Here is a 21,340-nt window from a genome sequence, read left to right as displayed (position 1 = left end):
ATCAAAATCTGTTCCATGGCTTGCAGAAAAGAAAATTAAACACAAAATAGATGCCTTATAATTTATCTATACTTTATACACTAAACCATTGGTAAGAAATGGGTTTTAGCCAATCCCCCTGTTAAGTGTTCTGTACAGCCCAGTGGCTTCCCAGCTAGAAATGTTTGGTTCTAAAAACATTCTGAGAATGTTACAGTCATTGTTCTAGGAAGGTTTTCAGCGGGAAGTTTTTGTTTGGTTCCCAGAACGTTTTTCTGAAAGGTAGGATAACGTTCTCTAAAAACATTCTTAAAATGTTTGGTGATAACCTTCTTCAAATGTTTTTGATAAGATTGTTAGAACATTATGCCCTACTATAATTAAAACGTTTTCAGCGGGAGGTTTTATTTTGGTTTCCAGAATGTTCTTCTGAAAGGTAGGATAACATTCTCTAAAAACATTCTTAACATGTTTTTGCTAACATTGTTAGAACATTATGCCCTACTGTTCTTAAAACATTTTCAGCTGCAATTTAGATTGTTTATGTTGCCAGAATGTTATTATTTTAGAGAAGGATAACATGGTTTATGTTAAAAAAAAGTATGCAAATGTTCTGTGGTAACAATTTACTAACCCACTAACAGGGGTTTCAGGGACGGGCAGTGATAGTCGGTCCATTCTTCTATATGTCTGTCTTTGGTTTTCTAAGTGTTATTCGATCCATATGACCATAGAGATATGTGCATAAACAACAAAACACTTGGGGTATAATGTTCGAACAGTGTTATCACCAAACATTTTAAGAATGTTTTTAGAGAACGTTATCCTACCTTTCAGAAGTACATTCTAGGAACCAAAATAAAACTTCTCGATGAAACCATTCCTCGAACAATGAATGGTAACGGTAATGTTTTTTTTAGAACCAACAATGTCTAGCTGGGAACTCAGACATGCCTACGCAAACGTGCAATATCATGAATTCTATAACACATAGGTGTGAGCAAGCTCTCTGATTGGTCAATAGGCGTGTTTGATTCCACGATCAAACAACGGTCAAATAGAACGTGCCTTTCACAACAAGTCAGTATCCCTCCGCGTCTGAGAAAAACGGTATACCGTTGGGCCGAAAAGCAAACTGCCTGCAGTTTGCTTTTCGAACTGGAACAAGAAAGCAAATGCCCGAATCAGCAAAGGCTTTTACCACCATCCAAGGAAGTCGGTGAAGCCTGGGGATGCGGTGTGGTATAGCATGGAGCCCTTGGGGGTGAACAGCCTGGGGTCCATGATGACCCGCATTAGTGAAGAGGCTGGCACTGCTACGCGTTACACAAACCATTGCGTCAGAAGCACCTGCATACAGCGGCTGGCGGAGGCAGGGTTGGAGGCCAGAGAAATCATGTCCGTTAGCGGGCATACAAATGAGTCATCGCTTCGCAGCGACTGGGCTCCATCTCTAGACAATAGAAGGATGTGGAGCAACGCGCTTTTTGCCGGTCCGGGACACGCCATGAAACGGCCACTGGAGGAAAGCTCTTCCGATAACCTACCCGTGAACACCACAGCACCACCTGCAAAAAAAGTCTGGCATGGAGTTCATGGAGAGCTGTTTCAAAAATTGCACTTTTAATGGCAGCATGAACATCCACCTTCATTCTGAAGCCAAAATGTTAAATATGTAAATAAATAAATAAATAGCTTAATTCAAGAATTGTTGTCAATAAATTGTTTTCAATAAATTGGTTAATAATATATTATTTACTATAATTATATCAATAACTGTAAACGGGGAAGCAGGAGTTTTCGATTGATCGGCTAGCGTTACCAAGGGAACTACTTTATAGGAACTACTTTCTGACGGAGATTAACTCAAGCAGAAAGTGTAGGTTTGGGAGCAAATTAGCCCACATTATGAAATAATTTTACGATATTGTTGATTACAATGATAGTTTGTGTTATAGAATCGCAATCATACACTTGAGGCCGTTCTTGAACGTCATTATTGGTACGACAGTACTGCGGCAGGACCGAGGCGCTTGCGCCGAGGTCCGTACATTCTTAGAATGTTGGAGGCAAAACGTTCCACCTTTGTCAACATAAAGGAACGTTTTATAAATAAACTTTCTGTCATCTCAGGCCTCAATAACATCCTCAAAACATCCTCTGAATGTTGCAGTTAAAACGTTATGTCGTAGTTAACCTTAAACCTTATAGGAACATTATTTGAAAAAATAAACATCCTAAAAAGGTTCTTTGAACATCAGATTAAAACGTTTCTTTAAAACCTTAATAGAACCAATAGGTAACGTTAGCCAAAGTTGTGAGAACGTTCCCCGCTAGCTGGGTTCTCACCCATCATGCAGTGCACAGCCCCACCTAAGACTCCCCATGTTATCAGGAAGATGAATCATGTTGATAGGCTGAGGGCATTGCCCCATGAGACCAGCGTTCCACATCAAATTGCTTGTCTAAGGGGAATCTGCAGGCTACTTTATTCATGACACATCGTAGAAGTCATCAAACATGGGAGACTTATGGACGAATTAGGAATCAGAAGATGGATGCAACGGATATGGAAATCAAATCATGCAAATATTAGTTTATAACTGCATAAGAGCAGATAAGTAACTCCCAAGTCACTCAGAAGCATGTTGATCCTTTTAAAAGTGTATTTCAACATGTTTGTCTGTGAAATTAAAGATTTTGGTGGTCAGGAAAAGATTGTTAAAAAGATCCCCCTCCCCTTCTCTGAGGCGTTGCCATGGTTTCAATGTGCTCAGTGTGAGCTAGAGCAGATAAAAGCTTTTATAAAAGCATTTAAGACAGATATTAAATACTGGAGTTACCATGACAGCTGTCTATTTCTAGCTTTGGTATTTAGCTCAATAGCAGACACTGAAATATGGGGTATTGTGGTGACCACTCAATGTGTTTTGACCTTTGGTGTTGAGTTTCTTTTCAGAGATGTAAAGTCTATGGCTGCAGTCGAATAGTCCATTTAGCTTAGGAACCTTCCTAACAGAGTGAAATGACCCGGAAACCTGTAACTCTGTTCATATAAAACCCACACTGCTCAAACTTCGTTACTTTTCCTAAAATTGGTATATTTATTTATTTTGAGGCGTGGGGATTGAAGAGAAAAAAATATATGAGCATTTTATGAGCATGGGATTTTGACCCCTCATATATGCATAATGCTGCGCTATACTTTGCGGCCACACGCCGTTGCCAAGCAACGCTTATTGTTTACGTGTCCTTTGATAAGCAGGCAGTCATATCATTTACTAGAACTAGCTAGATCTGATAGATTTGGACATAAACGCGAGTGAAGTATAACCAGACGCGAGAGAGAGAGATCAGAGATCAGCTGCTGCCGGCTGAGAACACGCAGCTCTGCATGATCACAGCTCCCCCGCTATGACGGACCGTTGAGTGGAGAAAAATGAAATAGGCTAAGAGGACATATCTGTAATAAGAGTAAGTTACTGCCTTGCTGGAAGTGTATTTGTAAACCTCTTAGGCTCAACTCCATGATATACAGTATATCTGCTAATACAGTGGGGCAAAAAAGTATTTAGTCAGCCACCAATTGTGCAAGTTCTCCCACTTAAAAAGATGAGAGGCCTGTAATATTCATCCTAGGTATACCTCAACTATGAGAGACAAAATGAGAGAAAAAAAAATCCAGACAATCACATTGTCTGATTTAAAAAAAATGTATTTGCAAATTATGGTGGAAAATAAGTATTTGGTCAAAACAAAAGTTCATCTCAATACTTTGTTATATACCCTTTGTTGGCAATGATAGAGGTCAAACGTTTTCTGTAAGTCTTCACAAGGTTTTCACACACTGTTGCTGGTATTTTGGCCCATTCCTCCATGCAGATCTCCTCTAGAGCAGTGATGTTTTGGGGCTGTCGCTGGGCAACACAGACTTTCAACTCCCTCCAAAGATTTTCTATGGGGTTGAGATCTGGAGACTGGCTAGGCCACTCCAGGACCTTGAAATGTTTCTTACGAAGCCACTCCTTTGTTGCCCGGGCGGTGTGTTTGGGATCATTGTTATGCTGAAAGACCCAGCCACGTTTCATCTTCAATGCCCTTGCTGATGGAAGGAGGTTGTCACTCAAAGTCTCACAATACATGGCTCCATTAATTCTTTCATTTACACGGATCAGTCATCCTGGTCCCTTTGCAGAAAAACAGCCCCAAAGCATGATGATTCCACCCCCATGTTTCACAGTAGGTATGGTGTTCTTTGGATGCAACTCAGCATTCTTTCTCCTCCAAACAGGTCTAGTTGAGTTTTTACCAAAAAGTTCTATTTTGGTTTCATCTGACCATATGACATTCTCCCAATCCTCTTCTGGATCATCTAAATGCTCTCTAGCAGACTTCAGACGGGCCTGGACATGTACTGGCTTAAGCAGGGGGACACTTCTGGCACTGCAGGATTTGAGTCCCTGGCGGCGTAGTGTGTTACTGATGGTAGCCTTTGTTATTTTGGTCCCAGCTCTCTGCAGGTCATTGACTAGGTCCCCCTGTGTGGTTCTGGGATTTTTGCTCACCGTTCTTGTGATCATTTTGACCCCACGGGGTGAGATCTTGCGTGGCGCCCCAGATCGAGGGAGATTATCAGTGGTCTTGTATGTCTTCCATTTTCTAATAATTGCTCCCACAGTTGATTTCTTCACACCAAGCTGCTTACCTATTGCAGATTCAGTCTTCCCAGCCTGGTGCAGGTCTACAATTTTGTTTCTGGTGTCCTTTGACAGCTCTTTGGTCTTGGCCACAGTGGAGTTTGGAGTGTGACTGTTTGAGGTTGTGGACAGGTGTCTTTTATACTGATAACGAGTTCAAACAGGTGCCATTAATACAGTTAACGAGTGGAGGACAGAGGAGGCTCTTAAAGAAGAAGTTACAGGTCTGTGAGAGCCAGAAATCTTGTTTGTTTGTAGGTGACCGAGGAATTTACCAATTAATTCATTAAAAATCCTACAATGTGATTTCCTGGATTCTTTCCCCCCAATCTGTCTCTCATAGTTGAAGTGTACCTAAGGATGAAAATTACAGGCCTCTCTCATCTTTTTAAGTGGGAGAACTTGCACAATTGGTGGCTGACTAAATACTTTTTTGCCCCACTGTATATCCCTGTGAAAAAAGGCAACAGACTCAAACTTCTCACATTAATCAACAGATTGAAGAACATACAGAACAAGAACATCTCTCAGCTTAACTTTTTCCAACATTAAAAATGTATTCATTAGATAACTTTATCTGCCTTTATATAATATCCCTTCTTAATCAAAATGCAGCAAAGAGATGTAAACGCTGCTGTAGGAATCAAAGGGTTAATATGACGCAGGGTTTATGCTCATAACATCAAAAAAGCTTTTAAAAGTAGGCTAAGTGGAAAGTATAAAATGTTTAATAATTGATCAAAGTTGTGGATTCACTGGGAAGGAATTATAGTAGCATTAACAAGAGAATATTGGAAAGAAAACAAAAGCTTCAACCACACTGGAAATTGTTCTATTAGGAATTCAAAGAACGACTTACAATGGAGGAGCCAGAATGATCTATACAGGCAGCACTCAGGCTCGTGGCTTTTGGACTCAGCACTTGAATTCTGCTTCATTCTAATATTGGACGGGGTTGTTTGTTTTGGACATAATGGCCTGACTGCACTAGTAGCCCCTGTTGCTCCCTCTGTAATACATGGAGCTCTGCTAAATGAATTCCAGCTCTGTGCAAAAACATACAGCTTACCCACATGATAGCATTTTCAGTCTCAGTGTGGGAGCAGAATGTATGATGCTCCTGGAAACACATACATCCCTGCAGGTGTTGGAACATTGAAACTGAGAATTGATTTCATTTCATCTACACATTATGAACACTGTTTCTACAGGCAAAGGGATGGAAGAGCTGACATCTTTTTTTGCAGCAAAGGTTATTCTTGTTCTGTTTTTTCTCATTGATGTGATATCTTTCAATTCAGAGTCAGATGTCGATTTCCTATGTTTGCAGTCAATTTTACATTTGACAGATTGCATACAGAAATGCCGGCAGCGTGTTGATGAATATCTTCTTGCTGTCAAGTACTTTAGAAGTACATGGTGGAGTTTTGTCATGTGGTTAGTTTGCCATCACGTCAGCAACAACATACTTTAATTGTTCATACTGTATGTACTGTACTATTTAAAAAAAACATGTATTTTTTATTTATTTTAAGAAAGTGGTTCCAAACCACTTTCAGGCTCTACATTTTTCTCTGTTCATTTGGGACATGAAATCGTATAAAGGAGATGGTGTCAGCATTATTATTTATTAGATATATAACCTATAGTGCTCCTGTGTGAAAAACATATTTAGGCCACTAAACTATACATTAGGAATGTGTCACATTACTGGACTGTTGGAGGATTCTAAAACACTACAGCATGGGAATTGCTTAATGCAGCTGTCTTAAAGAGCTGGCTTTTAATGAATAAATTAAGCAAGTAAAGACCTTTTTAAAAGGCAGAGGGTCACCTTCAAACCTCTCTCAGGGGTTCAAACCCCTGAGAGAGGTTTGAAGCAACCACCATTTATCCCTAGCCGCTCCCACTGCTTTAAGTCACATTTGTCTCCTTAGTCATTATTAGATTAAAAAAAATGTGTAAGAAAAATATTTCTTAAGGACAGGGTTAACAATACCCAAAAGAGCTTCACCTGGCAAGAGGAAAGACTCAAAAAGTGAATTGCTTGGTGTTCAGTGCCCAGTGAAAGAACTTCATGAGTAATGAGAAATCAGAAAAATGGCAGTTTTGACAAAGGATTACTCAAAAAGTACACAGTAAAAGTACTTGATTGTACTTTTGGTAGTAGTCCAAGTAGTACTGAATCCAACAGTACCAATTTCATTAAGAACTTATTGCACAAAATCATTTTATCTCTCATCAAAGATGGCAGAAAACATGCATTATTGTACTCTGGAGGGGAGTTTGACAAAGGATTACTCAAAGAGTACACAGTAAAAGTACTTGATTGTACTTTTGGTAGTAGTCCAAGTAGTACTGAATCCAACAGTACCAATCTCATTAAGAACTTATTGCACGAAATAATTTTATCGCTCATCAAAGATGGCAGAAAACATGCATTATTGTACAGGAGTTTAAACGAGTATTACTCAAAAAGTACACAGTAAAAGTACTTGATTGTACTTTTGGTAGTAGTCCAAGTAGTACTGAATCCAACAGTACCAATTACATGAAGAACTTATTGCACAAAATCATTTTATCGCTCATCAAAGATGGCAGAAAACATGCATTATTGTACTCTGGAGGGGAGTTTGACAAAGGATTACTCAAAAAGTACACAGTAAAAGTACTTGATTGTACTTTTGGTAGTAGTCCAAGTAGTACTGAATCCAACAGTACCAATTTCATGAAGAACTTATTGCACGAAATCATTTTATCTCTCATCAAAGATGGCAGAAAACATGCATTATTGTACTCTGGAGGGGAGTTTGACAAAGGATTACTCAAAATGTACACAGTAAAAGTACTTGATTGTACTTTTGGTAGTAGTCCAAGTAGTACTGAATCCAACAGTACCAATTTCACTAAGAACTTATTGCACGAAATCATTTTATCTCAAATCAAAGATGGCAGAAAACATGCATTATTGTACTCTGGAGGGGAGTTTGACAGGGGATTACTCAAAAAGTACACAGTAAAAGTACTTGATTGTACTTTTGGTAGTAGTCCAAGTAGTACTGAATCCAACAGTACCAATTGCATGAAGAACTTATTGCACGAAATCATTTTATCGCTCATCAAAGATGGCAGAAAACATGCATTATTGTACTCAGGACAGGAGTTTAAACGAGTATTACTCAAAAAGTACACAGTAAAAGTACTTGCTTGTACTTTTGGTAGTAGTCCAAGTAGTACTGAGTCCAACAGTATCACTTTTATTAAGGATGTATCGCTAAAAATCATTTTATCTCATCAAATATAGCAGAAGTTGCATGATTTTGTTCTCAGGAGGGGAATTTGAGAGTATTACCCAGAAAAAAGACAGTAAAAGTACTTTTTTATTGTACTGAGTCAAACAGCGTTAGTTTTTTTAAGAACTTATTGAAATAATTTGTATCGCATGAAGCAGAAAAAACATGCATTCTTTTACTCTTGCGTTAGTGCCGCCCGCTTCTCAGCGATTACCGTAAAGGCGCTATAAATCGCGCACTCAAAAATGAAGAACTGCTCATTTGACCAAGCAAATTTGAGAGACGGCTGAGTTGACCGCAGTCAGATACGGGTCCGTGGGGCTTAAGAGGGAGCAATTATATGTTTAAAGCCCTCCTCGACAGAAAAAAGTTAAAGAAATAAAACTTTGTATTACTGTAGGAGCAAAAAAGCCCATAATGTTCGGTTTTTGCTGAGTAAGAAACAACAGTAAAAAAAAGTCCAACTCGGAGAACAGATTTATTTATAGTATATGTACAAAAATACTCTAGGTAATATGTCTTAGAATATATCAAATGTAATCTGTAAGTCTTTTTAGACAGGTGTTATACGTGCAAATAACTGATAATGACAAAACTATCCTCCATCTCTTGGTTTTATGGTAAAAGGCTCATTTTGCAAAATGTTTCGCAGACATCTTCTGTCATCGTTTTCAAGAGCCCTCACATCTATTGGACCAAACACTCGTGATTGATGGACGCCATTAATATAATGACATCAAAGCCCAGGAGAGGACACATGTGTATGAGGAGTATAATCTCAATTGGACAACATTGAAAACAGCAACATTACTGGAAGATGAAAGCACATCTCTTTTCATCTGTGCTGGATGTGCTCGTCTTTATCTCAGAGAGCAGGGTTACCCTCAGAAGACACTAATGATGTGTTGCCTTCTGCAGGGATCACTCACTGTGTGTGAGCCGTCGTTTCCCGTCATTATGTGTCTAAGGCAGCTGTGATGAACAATAGGAGGGGAGAGAGGATGATTAAGCCCCCCAACCTTTACCCCACATGTCTTGTCATCTTGACGCTGCTGCGTCTGTAAAGCCGTTGTGTCCTTGGGCAAGACACTTCACCTGAACTTGCTCCTGTGGGTATTGTCCAGTGACCATTGCATGTATAACAAATATGTGTAATGTGTATCTGTAAAGCTGTATAATAAATGTAAGGAATTATTATTAATTATTATTGTGTTAACATCACGGCTCATTTCAAGGTGATGCTGCCTATCAATCACACGGCAGCGTGAGACGTGATTAATGCTTCTTCCCTCAGTTCACCAACTGACTGACGGATGTTATTATGATCTGACCCTGTGGGGAAGCTTTTGAGAATAGTGAACAAATATTGGCTTCATAGCATTCACAGTATGTTGAACTGGATGTAAATATTTAGCTTATGCTCGATAGATTGATTCTTAGCATATTTAATGGGTAATTCACCACTGGCGTAAACAGCAGAATTATCTGATAAAGATGCACATGAAGAAATATCGTATAAGAATTACCTGTATGCTTGTACTTATCTTGAGTGCCTACCAACAGAGGTGGAAAGTGCATTTACTAAATAAGTTGTGGCCTGGGTAGGTGGGGTATGTAATTTTGGAGAAACCAGCTCGAGTGCGCTAGAATTTGAAAGCACACAACCGAAACAAATCTGCCTCTTCCTTCAGACTTCCTTACAGAGCCCCTCCTCCAACACACACGAACGCGCACATGACCAATGAGGGCACGAGATGGAAGGCAGACAGGCAGGTAGGCCATCGTCGTGCTTTTTACAGCGCCACGGCTTCCACAGATGAATTGTTTTATGTATTTATTGTCAAAGCATTTCATATATTCATTGTCGGGATGTTAAGAGCATTCCATGGAATATAACAAAAAGTGTTTCTGAAATAAATTACATACCCCACCTTTAAGTACCAATTAGAGAGACTTGTACTGTTTTGAGTATTTCCATGTTATGCTACTTTGTACTTATACTCCACAATAATTCAAAGGTTAATCGGATTTGATTGATAATGTGAAATATAATCAACCCTTCTATAAGAATTTAGTTACACCTGACATTCACAAGCTACCCTGCATCATACAAAGTCATTAAAACTAGCTGCACCTTTACTAGCTCTAATGCATTAGTAATTATAATGAAATGGACCATTTTGCATAATAAGTACTTTTACTTTTGGTACTTTAAGTTTATTTTGATGCTAATACTTTTGTACTTTTACTTGAGTAATCTTTTGAATGCAGGGCTTTTACTTGTAATGGACAGAGTATTCCTACACTCTGGTACTTTACTTTTACTCAAGTACAAGATCTGAGTACTTCTCCCACTTCTGCCTACCAACGCACATATATTAAGACATCACAGTGAGACTTTTGAAGGTTTCAGGAAGTCAGAAACATTGGATTCAACAAGCTATTAAGATGATGCTCCCCTCCATGTCACATGCAGGCTCTTTAGAATAAACTGCCCCTCTCTTGATATTTTAACCCATGGCTACCTTTGCAAGCCAATCAGAGCAGAATGCTTTCTCAGGAGCTGTAAATGCCTAAAAAGACAAGCACTTCAACATTTGGACATTCAGACGGTACGAGTAAAATAAAGTGTCTTTTTAACATTAAAGCATGTTAACATGATCTAGTAGAAAGCAAAATACAAAGATGTGCTATTAGATGCCTCGTAAGACGGACAGATAAGATCAAAGGAATACAGATTATATCAGTGCGTGAGAGTCCGGCCCGGTGGTTAGAGACCACAGCTCACATGTCACCATGCCACATCAGATATGTGAGGTTGATCAAAGTTAGACTCTTTATCAGAACGTTTCATGATATTCCTGAGGAAGTTGTCACAACAAATGTCCACATAATAATGCTGTCGAGTCATTCAGTATTTCATTTTTTCAAAACACTAATTTAAAGAAAACCTAAATGGTTTGCATCTCAGGAACTTCTATCATTAATATCATAAAATTGCCAAAACATGATGTTGTGAAGTATCATTTTACAAATTGCTTGTGATGGGAAAACTTCACTTTTTCGTGTGAAGTGAGTGAGTGATTGAATTTATCAGTACTTCACTGTTCTCATTTATCAGGCTCAACAGTCTCTTTACAGTTTACAGCAGAGTATGTCATGTGAAACTGTGCAACACTGACCTCTGCAGGAGGACAACGGTGTAAACATCACTGTAACCTGCATTAGAAATGTCACACTTTCCTTTACTAACATGTATGTCTTTTTTATTTGCTATATACGCATCATTTCTGTTGGGAAAACATTAGTCACCATATGACTAAGGGGAAATGTTAATTCCCATAATTGATAAAGATGGGCATCCAAGCCAGTGCCGGTGTTGAAAAGTCCAAACTCACAGTAAAACTGTCTTTGCTTCTATTCTTCAGAAAGATTGATATTACACAGACTGCCAATGTGGCGGCTATCTAACGCTTGCAATGCATTTTAATGAAATTAATGAAATTAATGCAAGATGCTGTGAAACATAGCTCTCTTCTTGTTGCGTCAGTTGGAAACTCTCCAAAGTGTATGTCATTTCATTTATTTTTCTAAGAGCCCTCAGCTCAGTCATATAAATTACCCTTTGCAATCGCTGTAACAGACTGTTTTGATGATTCAACAGGAAAGCAGGCCAGTGGTACATTAACACCGTCTGTCACCGACTGATCCATAAAATATATCTAGACTTATGGCAGATAACACTTACCGTGATGATGGTGCACTGGTGACTGTATGAATTCGTTTTAGTTTTCTATTAACTTATTCACAGAAGAGTATATACTGTTTAACAAAGGAAATGAAAGTCTTGAATATTGAAGGTGGTTTACCGACCAACAGATTGAAAAAGAAAAAAGCACAAGCATAAAGCAGATATTTTAAACGTAAAGAAAATGTGAACACCTCAACCAGTTTGTCATGGGAGGTCATTCTAGCTGTGTGGCATTTCAGGAATGCTGACTCACACTTCCTGTTTCCTGTCCATTCAGGAAGTGGCTGGGTTTAACCCCTGGCTGCCGCTGCCCTTCCACTCTCTTATCTTCAAGATACTGCCGGCCCCCCCGGGGATGCTTAAGCTAGAGGATCAAACCCATGCACTGTAATTTAGGAAAGTGAGATGCTTTTAAAAGCTTCCTGTATGCAACTCTTTGTAATCACTCATCACTTTTACATTTTCCTCCATTCACCAATGTAAAAGTTAAAATACCAAACTTTTATTTGGTCTGCAAAAGTGATTACTTGTGATTATTATGTTTGTAAGGGATATCCTGTTCATGCAAAGCCTCATTTAGAGTGCCACCTTCTTTAAAATGGTGCAATGCTCTCTGTAGTTTTATGCGTTCTAGAATATTTCATTATAAAAAAGAAATTAAGCCAGTGTTTTAAAATGCCTAGAATACTTAATTCTGATTGGTCAATAAATAATGTCTACAGTTTATTAATAGCAACAATATTTTGTATCAAATTAATGATCTCTTTGGTTGCCATGTAAAAGGAGGATCGTTTTATATAAAAATAGGTAAAAATAAGACGTAAATATCTTTATTTACATAGAACATGTTTGCAAGTACAAACACTCCTAAAAAAGCCCCTTTCCTGTATCCATTGAAAGGAATAATAAAGGGGGGTGGGAAAGTGCAAATTATTGTGCATGTATTCTCAGGCTGCTCGTTTCTGTGCCATGCAAATGATTCATCTTTAACTCTACCTGGTCCAACTTTGCTGGGTCCATATGCCTTTTAACAGCACGCATGGACTGTATATGTATTTCAATATTTCTTCTTTTAACCAAATCCTAATTATGTCTTCTCATACTACAATGTGAGCCATCAATACCAGGGTAGTTGGCAACCCTTAACATTTCCTTTTTTGACTACAACTTGTTTCAGAAGCTCTTACTGCCGCTGCATAATCAGCTATGAATAACTTTCAAAATCACTAATAATAAGATATAGTACAAAATTCTGTTCACTTGAAATGTTTGAAAAAGTCTTAAGAAATATATATCTTTGGTTGGTCCTCATCCTTTACCCATGCAAGTCTCACATCTGTCTTCAGGACATGTTGTGGCCTTCAATGTTATCAGCAGGAAACCTTCTCTTTAATCACGGCTGCATCTCATATTGTCCCTCCGTGGCGATGAAGAAGTCGTTGAGAGTGTTCTGCAGAAACTCAAACGTGGGCCGGTCCTCAGACCTCTGCCCCCAGCACATAGTCATAACATCATAGAGTTCCTCAGGGCAGCCGTCCGGACACGGCATCCTGTACGACTGATCTAGACTCCTGATCACCTCTGGGTTGGTCATCCCTGATTAACATAAAGAAAACGGGCATAGCGAGACATTCCAATATTTTTAGCCATCATAATGTGCGATTTTCATAGCTGCAAAGTAACATTTCCACTGGTTTCTAAACAATTTAAATGGAAGCTAATTAACTTTTTTCTCTCCTTTTACTTGTTTCTCACTTCTCTTACCTGGGTAGGGTATTCTTCCATATGTGACTATCTCTGTGAGGAGGATCCCAAAGGACCACACATCTGATTTGATGCTGAATGTGCCAAAGTTGATGGCCTCTGGAGCCGTCCATTTGATGGGAAATTTGGCTCCTAATTGTCAGAGAGAGGGTTGGAAAAGGCAGAGGAAATGGTGTTACTCAGCAGGGAAATGCTGGGAATATGTAGCTGTATATATATGTATTTCACATAACTAAAACATATATAATGTGATAGAAGATGTTATCCACATATTCAAACAATAGTGGAGATAATGTGCAACTAATTATTCATTCATTTACACTTTTTTTATCTGCAAAATATTGTAGAATTGTAAATAGGGTCAACCTTTAAACTTGCAGGAAAAGCTACATAAAAATATGATTTAACAGTCAACAGAATAGATACAAACACTTAGATTTGAGTGTCTATTTACATTTCAGTGGGGTGGCTGGTGCATTGGTTCCCTTCAATTCATCCAATCAGTATTTCCTAAATTCCTGGCTGAGGCCTTGGATGCATTTATTGTCCAATGTGAGCAAACCTTTGTACATACTGTACCTTCTTGAGCTGTGTATTCTGATTCGATGATCCTGGCCAAGCCAAAGTCTGCTATCTTGCAGTGGATGTCATCACTGACCAAAATGTTGGCTGCACGCACATCTCGGTGAATGTAGTTCTTCCCCTCGATGTACTCCATGCCTTCAGCAATCTGTCATATAGAGAGAAAGTCATTTTGTTGTCCCAAGAAATAAGACAACTTGAAAGATTTTACAGCACATCCATAGGTGAAATTGAGATTTGGTGCACGTGCTGCTTGTGTGTGTTTCTTCTGGTCAGTGTGTAGAGTACAGCTCCAGCATGTGTGTGTATACTGTATGTGTTTATGATAATGGCAGCAGTGGGTTTAACAGGAAGTGCCGACTATCAGGAAAGGGCTTTTTTCGAAAGGGGCAAGAAGTTCTGAGGGAGCGCACTGTAAATGGAAAATAACATGATTTCCTGTCCGGATGTTAATAATTGATGTATGGGGAGTCTTTCAAGCCAGCAGAGTAGAAACCTTATCACAGAAACCACACAGCTACTGCTGACAGTTACCACGTGTATTCACATCATAGCGGGTGTGAAAGCATATATTAAAACTGACGTTCAGAGTGCTATGATGCGGCCTGTGTGTACAAATAGGCTTTGAGGTCAAACGCTTTTGTTTTTGTCAGAATATGCTAATACAAATATAAAACAAATTTATAAAACAAATAAACATCCTGTAGGCCTATTTAGAAATGTAGAGAAGCTTTCCTGACTGTATTGAGAGGTCTATGTGACGAACAGGCCACATACTGTACAACATATGATTATTCGCACTCACGGACATCATGTTGTTAAAATTAGCCATTTACAATCATAAGTCTCCCACCTGCGCTGACATGTCTATCAGCTTATTCATCTTGAGCTTTTTCCCTTCATCTGATTTTAGATAGTCCAGAAGACATCCTGCAGAGGAGAAAAGGAGAAGGGTGATAACTCTAACACATTAAAAGTGACAAAGACACATTGCTGTTTAATAGAAAGTACTAGATAATAGTTTGGATAAGGTTAGATGTTTCTGCACTTTTAGTCTTACATGATACTCAAAATGTGTGTATATCATTGCAGACACCTGCTCTTTACAGCATCTTTCAGTAGAACAACCTGGCAATACATATTTTAAAGCATTTTGATGAGAGGTTTTGATTGATAGAGTTCCCAGATCATCTTTAACTATATAGTTCTCTAATTAGTTTTTTCTCTCACCAACAAACTTCTTATATGCTCACTAAATAATGGAACAGCTGATCATAAATGGCCATTGAATATGAACAACTTTCTGACACAGCATCATAAATTGGAAATTCTAATCTTCACAATGTTGTTCTTTCCTTGGATTTGATTGCATTACTTTGTAAAATGTTGATTAAAAGTTGGCGTTTCTTTGAAAGGTTTGGAGCAATGGCTGCAACCAATTCAGCAATTTAACCGTATGGTCCGATCCCCGGAAAAATATTCTGCGACCATGATGATTACAGTTGATTATAAGCATGACACATTTTCTCTAGTTTCAGCTTCTCAAATGGGAAAAATACATATATGATTATTTGTATTTTTTGTCTTACCATTGATCATGAACTCAGTGACGATCAGAATGGGCTCCTTGGTGACCACAGCATGGAGGCGCACCAGCCGCTCGTGCTGCAGCTGCTTCATCAGGTTGGCCTCCTGGAGGAAGGCTGCCGGCTCCATGGTTCCCTCCTTTAAAGTCTTTACAGCCACTTTCTGGGTGTTCTTGTAGTAACCTGTAGTGGGGATCAACACGGTGCGCTTAACTCACTGCACTCTTCCATCTTGGCTTATAAAGTGTTGCCAATTTCAGGACGATTTGTTAGCTTCCTCTCACCCATCCACACTTCTCCAAACTGCCCGGCCCCCAGTTTCTTCACCATTTTCAGGGTATCTCTGGGAATCTCCCATTCATCAGGGGCCCATGGCAGCTCGGGGGCCTTCTCCTTACAAGGAGCATGCAGCCGCTGGCACAGACCGTCTGATGCGCCTGCACCCAAACGTGACACATGAGGACTTAATTACCAATATCTCTGTTCCATCTTTTGTTACTATTTTGCTAAGTTAAGTTCCTCAAACATACCCATGAGCTAATGTTCCTTAAATAGTTTTAAAGGCCTGTATGTGTACACTCATAAGTCGCTGTGCATTAAAAGCCATTCTATAGATACTGCCTTCTCATCTTGTGGTTTTGTCACACGAGTGGAAAAACAACACAACACAAGGGTCTAACTTCCCCTTTCAATTAACTTTTGATTTACAGCAGTAAGCTAAGGCACAATGTTTGTTCTATTATTTCTTATTAAGGAACAATTCAACTCCTATGTGTAATCCTTTTTAATGATCTTTGTGGATAGGTAAAAAGCGATCTGTTTATTACTTACGGGTGTAGTATTGAACCAGTTTCTGTAGAGATGTGAAGGGGTTGGAGGGGGAGATGTAGTAACCACCTTTGTCCAGACAGCGAATCTTGTAGTGTTTTACTACATCTCCTTGCTCTGGTACATGATCTTTGACTGACAGTGAGAAGGACCCTAAAGGGAAAACACGTAGACCATCCAGTATACATTTAGTTCTTAAAATTGGTCATATTCACATGTTTCTAAATGTGCTTCTAAAAGTCTACTTTGTGGCGTGATTATAAAAAGAGTCTGTGGCAGTCACCTCTGCTGGTCTCGCTCTCTCGAATCAGAAAGGCCCCGGGTTTGTTTCCTGGGGCTAAAAGCATACGTTCGGTCTCTCTCCTACTTATGTCCCTGTAAAACCATCTGCAGAGGAGAGAACCACAAAGGACACTGCATGTAGAAAAACTAAAAACACATACAAATGTATTTCACAGTACAAAGAAGTCTTATCTGCCATGCAGTTTGATGAGTTCTTACTTTTCCACCTCCAGTGTATCTGCTCTGGCAACATAATTACACGGGATGTAGCCTTCCTGTCCGGTCTCCAAAGATTTAGCCATCCACCATTCTCCCTCACTACAAAAGTGGCAGATCATTTTTATTTATCTGCGTTAGAAGGACAATTTTGTTTCACTGATTGATATACCATGCACTAGGAAGAGAATACTTACTCTTGTAAAACCTTAAGTTTGTCTCCCTTTTTGAAAGGTAGATCCCTGTCGTTGGTTGCTTCGAAGTCATGTTGTGCCATGAAAATAACATCGTCTACAAATAAAGCACATTTATTTTAAAGTAGTCTGCTGCTACTCTGGACGTAAAAGTTAATGTAGTCAAAATATATAGCGTGAGCATACAGAATGTTTGTACACTGTCTGTGATAGTGACATGAACACTATCCCTCCCCCAGAAGAGAACATAGGAAACACAACTTAGATTTTAATCTCTAAAAGTGGCCTCCTCTTGCTGCTACTAATGTGTCTCTGCATAGCAACAGTGAACTGCAAAAACGCAGGAGAAAGATTGTCAGTATGCGTGCGGTCAGTGATTACCAGTATCCGTCAGGGTCCGCTCACTTCGTGCCTAAAGAACAGAAAGATATGTCATTTCTAGTATTCAAAACGTGAATGAAAAACAATGGCAAATGAATTAAAGTAAATGAACATACTTTGTACTTATTAAGGTGACTATAGATGATCTTTTAAAAGGTCTACTTACTATGTGATTGGATTGGTTGGAGGCCTGAGTGGTGAATTTTCTTTTGTAGTTGTCGTCCTGTACCTGTTTCTTGTCACTGCAAGCGCAGCCCATCCTGCATGATTGGAAATCTTTAGTTAAACAGCATACTGCTAACAATATGTTTGGTGGGTGTAAGTGTATCATCTCACCCTTATTATAAGCTAAGATATTAAAGGTGTTATCTATTGTGCACTGTAATAGATTGATGGAGACGTACAGCCAGATACTAACACTCATACCGTTCTTCCTAAATATACTAGAATTCTCTTTATACTATGATGCTTTTTGCCGCCTAAACTAGCATGCTTATCTCATTGTAATAGTATGATACAATGCTTCATAGCCCTAACCCTAACCCAGTTCATTTTACAATATCAAATTTACAGCATATATTTTCATTTTTGATTTGTACCTGATTAAGCAGAGGAGCCTGAAGCTGTTTTCACTCTCCTCTCCTCCCACTGCAGGGCTCTGTCTGTGAACTCATGCCCGGTGCTGTACAAATGAATGAAACTCGCTCAAAATCAGCGTTATCATCAGAGTAGAGACTCTTGGTGAGCTCAAAAACAAATCGCTCTCAATAAATGGTGTTTTTCTTTATCTTTGTATGGTAGCATTTACCGTTTCTGATACAGCCATAGTGTCATGTCAAGAGTTAAAAATAGAGAAATAAAAGTGCTAAATATAACCAAAGGAGAAGTTTACCATGAACTGTTTGGGTCAATATGAAAGCATCATGTGTTTCATTTATGGTGCACAGATAACTGCTGTTTAAAATGTTTACTATCAGTCAGAATAAAGGAAGGACCGTTTGTGCCCATAGGTTGTTGTGCAAATGTGAAAGTTAAAAAGTCAACTCTTGTACAGTTACAATGTGCTATAACGAAACTTGACTAAGCAGTGTGGTATTATTTGCCTTGCTGTTCATTGAATTATGAGTCAGCATATTTGTGACTGCACTGTCCCAGGAATATTGAAAAAAATACTTTAATTATGCCATAAATGTACATTTCCCTCAGATAACAACTGCATTGTGACAATCTTAGAGCTTTAAACCCTACAAATATCTCATGACGTGTCATTAAAACTGTGTAAATATTATAAATGACAGTTGAAAAACATACTATAATCTTTATTTTTGTTTTACGTGTGACTTTTTTGTTTGCGTCTCATATTGTAGATGTAGAGTCAGAGGAATTGTAGCTGCATATTGCACACACTGCCAACATGTTGTACCATATGAATACCTTATCTGGCCTTCTATACACACTAGGGATAGTTTTTTTTTCTCAGTCAAATTGTTTTTGTATGCATAATGTAATAATAGTTTGTAACAACTACTCCAAATATTATCCTTTGTTTATCATTAACCATGTGAATACCAGTAAAACTCTATTAGCGTTGAACCATTCGAGTCATTTGGTTTTCTCCTAAAAACAGTTTTTTAAATGTACTTTTGTTAATAATTTCAACACTGTTTAATATGATTGTTCATTACCTGCATTTCTATTAATACTGGCAGATTTTGATATGAGACAAACACACAGCAGATAAATACCTTGAACTTGTCCCCCAGCTTGTGTCTTCAAAAGTACTCCAGATGCAAAATGTCTTCAATTTCCTGATTGAAGGCTAACGCTGTCTCTCTCTCTCTCTCTCTCTCTCTCTCTCTCTCTCTCTCTCTCTCTCTCTCTCTCTCTCTCTCTCTCTCTCTCTCTCTCTCTCTCTCTCTCTCTGTGGCTTTCTCTCTTTCTACTCTCTTTTTCTCTCTCTCCCTCCCTCTAAACACGGCCTCCCCTGAGGGACTACAATGAGTTTACTGTAAATAGATAGCACTGTCTGTGTCTATTTATTTTTGTCCCATAGTTCCCTTTTCCCTCGCATCTGAAGCAGATTATCTTGCAAAACATTACAAATAGCCTCATCTGCGTATTACATGTCAGGTATTTAACTTAAATAAAACTTTGATTAAATACAATGCATCTTTAGTCTACAGACTAACAAATGCAACTCAACCAAGGTCCAATTACAAAGGAGGGAGTTTACTAGTTTCAGCAGAACGGTTTATTTCCAAATGTGTGTTTTTTAGATGTCTTGCATATCAAATGAGATCTGCGGCCCTGTGTGTATATGGTTGACTATAGGGTTGGTTATAGGTGTGGTTTTGTACTATATTTAAACCAGTATGCATAGTTTCCATGACTCATATCTCAGTTCCTCAAGTGAAGGACGTCTCATTTCTCTAAATGCACACCGTGGACCGAGGATCGAGCGTCGAGGAGGCTCTCTGGAGGAGCTATAACCGAGGATACACTGATGGTTCCTCCACGGCTCCTCCGCGGATGCATTTCTGGGAACGGTGGAGGCGTGACGCACGGCCGGACTTATCTCAGCCAATGACAGCTCTGCATCCATCCCCTGGATATTATTTTAGAAACTGCTCTCATCGCAACGCGATGTTTACATTGAGAACAGCTGTGAGGTCCTGCAGAAAGCAGAGCAGTGTGTAAAATATATATCACTCAGTATAACAGGCCTACTCTCTTTATTTGCTTTAGTTTAGTAGATATATACAAACAAAGAGTCGATATTTTTCTAAAACCATTTAGTGCTTCACATAATAAAATACACAACGGCTGTAGCCTGATTATGCTTTAGGAGCTGTAGGTGTGTTTGGTACAGTGTTTAGGTGTGTGTGGTAGGCTACAGTGTGTAGGTGCGTGTTGTACAGTGTGTCGGTGTGTGTTGTACAGTGCGCAGATGCGGCGGACAGACAGGTCTCAGTTGGTTTGGTGTCCTCTGCTTACTTTTAATACTTGCAAATACAACGTTTGGCCTGTAATTTCAATTCCCCATTTCAGCGACCAGAGAGAGGGGGAGGGGGGATATATCCAGTCTCTGATTGCGTTACGTTATTATGAGAGTGCTCTCATACTTTAAATTGCATATATTTATATAAATATATTTGTGTGTGTGTGTCCGCATCTGTAGCCTGTTATTGTCTCATTATACCGCACTCTCAATGAATTCAAAGTAAATATGTGGGGGAACAATGTTCAGCTGATCTAACAGAGATTATAAAATATGACAAAACACTCGACAGCTGATGCAGCTGTTGCCACGTAATAATGAACGGACGTCGCTTTAATATGACCGCTCAGAGGAGAGGAGTTCTCATTTCTTTAAACGTCTGCTGCTTCCCCTCCTCTCTCCTCGGTTCCCCTCCTCGGTCCTCCGCTCGCATCTCCTGTGAGCGGGACTAAGTCTCGAGGAGGGGAGTCGAGGAGGGGACATTTAAGAATTGAGAAGCCTCTCTTGAGATGTTATTCTCCTAAACCTGTGTAAGGTCAAAGGTCAAATTGGAAGAAAATTGAAAGAGAAATATTGTACTGCTAATTCGTCCAATTGTTCTATATCTCCCAATTGTACTTGTTCTACTTTAATATACTGTAGATTAAGGTTCATCTTTTTAATTAATTTCCTTTATTTTCAATTTATAGAAACACAACAATTGTGATTATTACAAACATTATTCATTACCTTTTTATTTAGTATTTTAACTATAGGCTGTTAGTTACTCTAGTCAAATAAATGTGACAA

General features: G+C 38.9%; 1 protein-coding gene across 1 annotated transcript; it reads right to left on the bottom strand.

Moving 5' to 3' along the window:
• Positions 1–12,534: 12,534 nt before the first annotated feature.
• On the bottom strand, positions 12,535–19,342 carry blk (BLK proto-oncogene, Src family tyrosine kinase). Its single transcript, XM_034076294.2, has 14 exons — positions 19,299–19,342; positions 18,153–18,235; positions 17,720–17,813; positions 17,554–17,584; positions 17,176–17,269; positions 16,982–17,080; positions 16,764–16,867; positions 16,484–16,633; positions 15,937–16,089; positions 15,656–15,835; positions 14,920–14,996; positions 14,064–14,214; positions 13,485–13,616; positions 12,535–13,316 (listed from the first exon to the last, which is right to left on the bottom strand). Exons 3-14 carry the CDS (start codon positions 17,810–17,812, stop codon positions 13,114–13,116), a joined length of 1,467 nt encoding a protein of 488 aa, XP_033932185.1. The 5' UTR covers position 17,813; positions 18,153–18,235; positions 19,299–19,342; the 3' UTR covers positions 12,535–13,113.
• Between the last annotated feature and the right edge of the window lie 1,998 nt (positions 19,343–21,340).

This window comes from Pseudochaenichthys georgianus, chromosome 24 (genome assembly GCF_902827115.2).
Source record: "Pseudochaenichthys georgianus chromosome 24, fPseGeo1.2, whole genome shotgun sequence".
In the NCBI taxonomy this organism is placed as follows: Eukaryota; Metazoa; Chordata; class Actinopteri; order Perciformes; family Channichthyidae; genus Pseudochaenichthys; species Pseudochaenichthys georgianus.
This window is presented reverse-complemented; position numbering and strand designations above follow the sequence as displayed.

Excerpts from the sequence above, each read along its gene's own strand:
- blk (XM_034076294.2), bottom strand. The coding sequence starts at position 17,812 with ATGGGCTGCGCTTGCAGTGACAAGAAACAGGTACAGGACGACAACTAC. Across the intron at positions 17,270-17,553 it reads GCGGACCCTGACGGATACTG|ACGATGTTATTTTCATGGCA; the intron begins GTAATCACTGAC and ends CTTTATTTGTAG. Across the intron at positions 13,617-14,063 it reads AGAATACACAGCTCAAGAAG|GAGCCAAATTTCCCATCAAA; the intron begins GTACAGTATGTA and ends TCTGACAATTAG.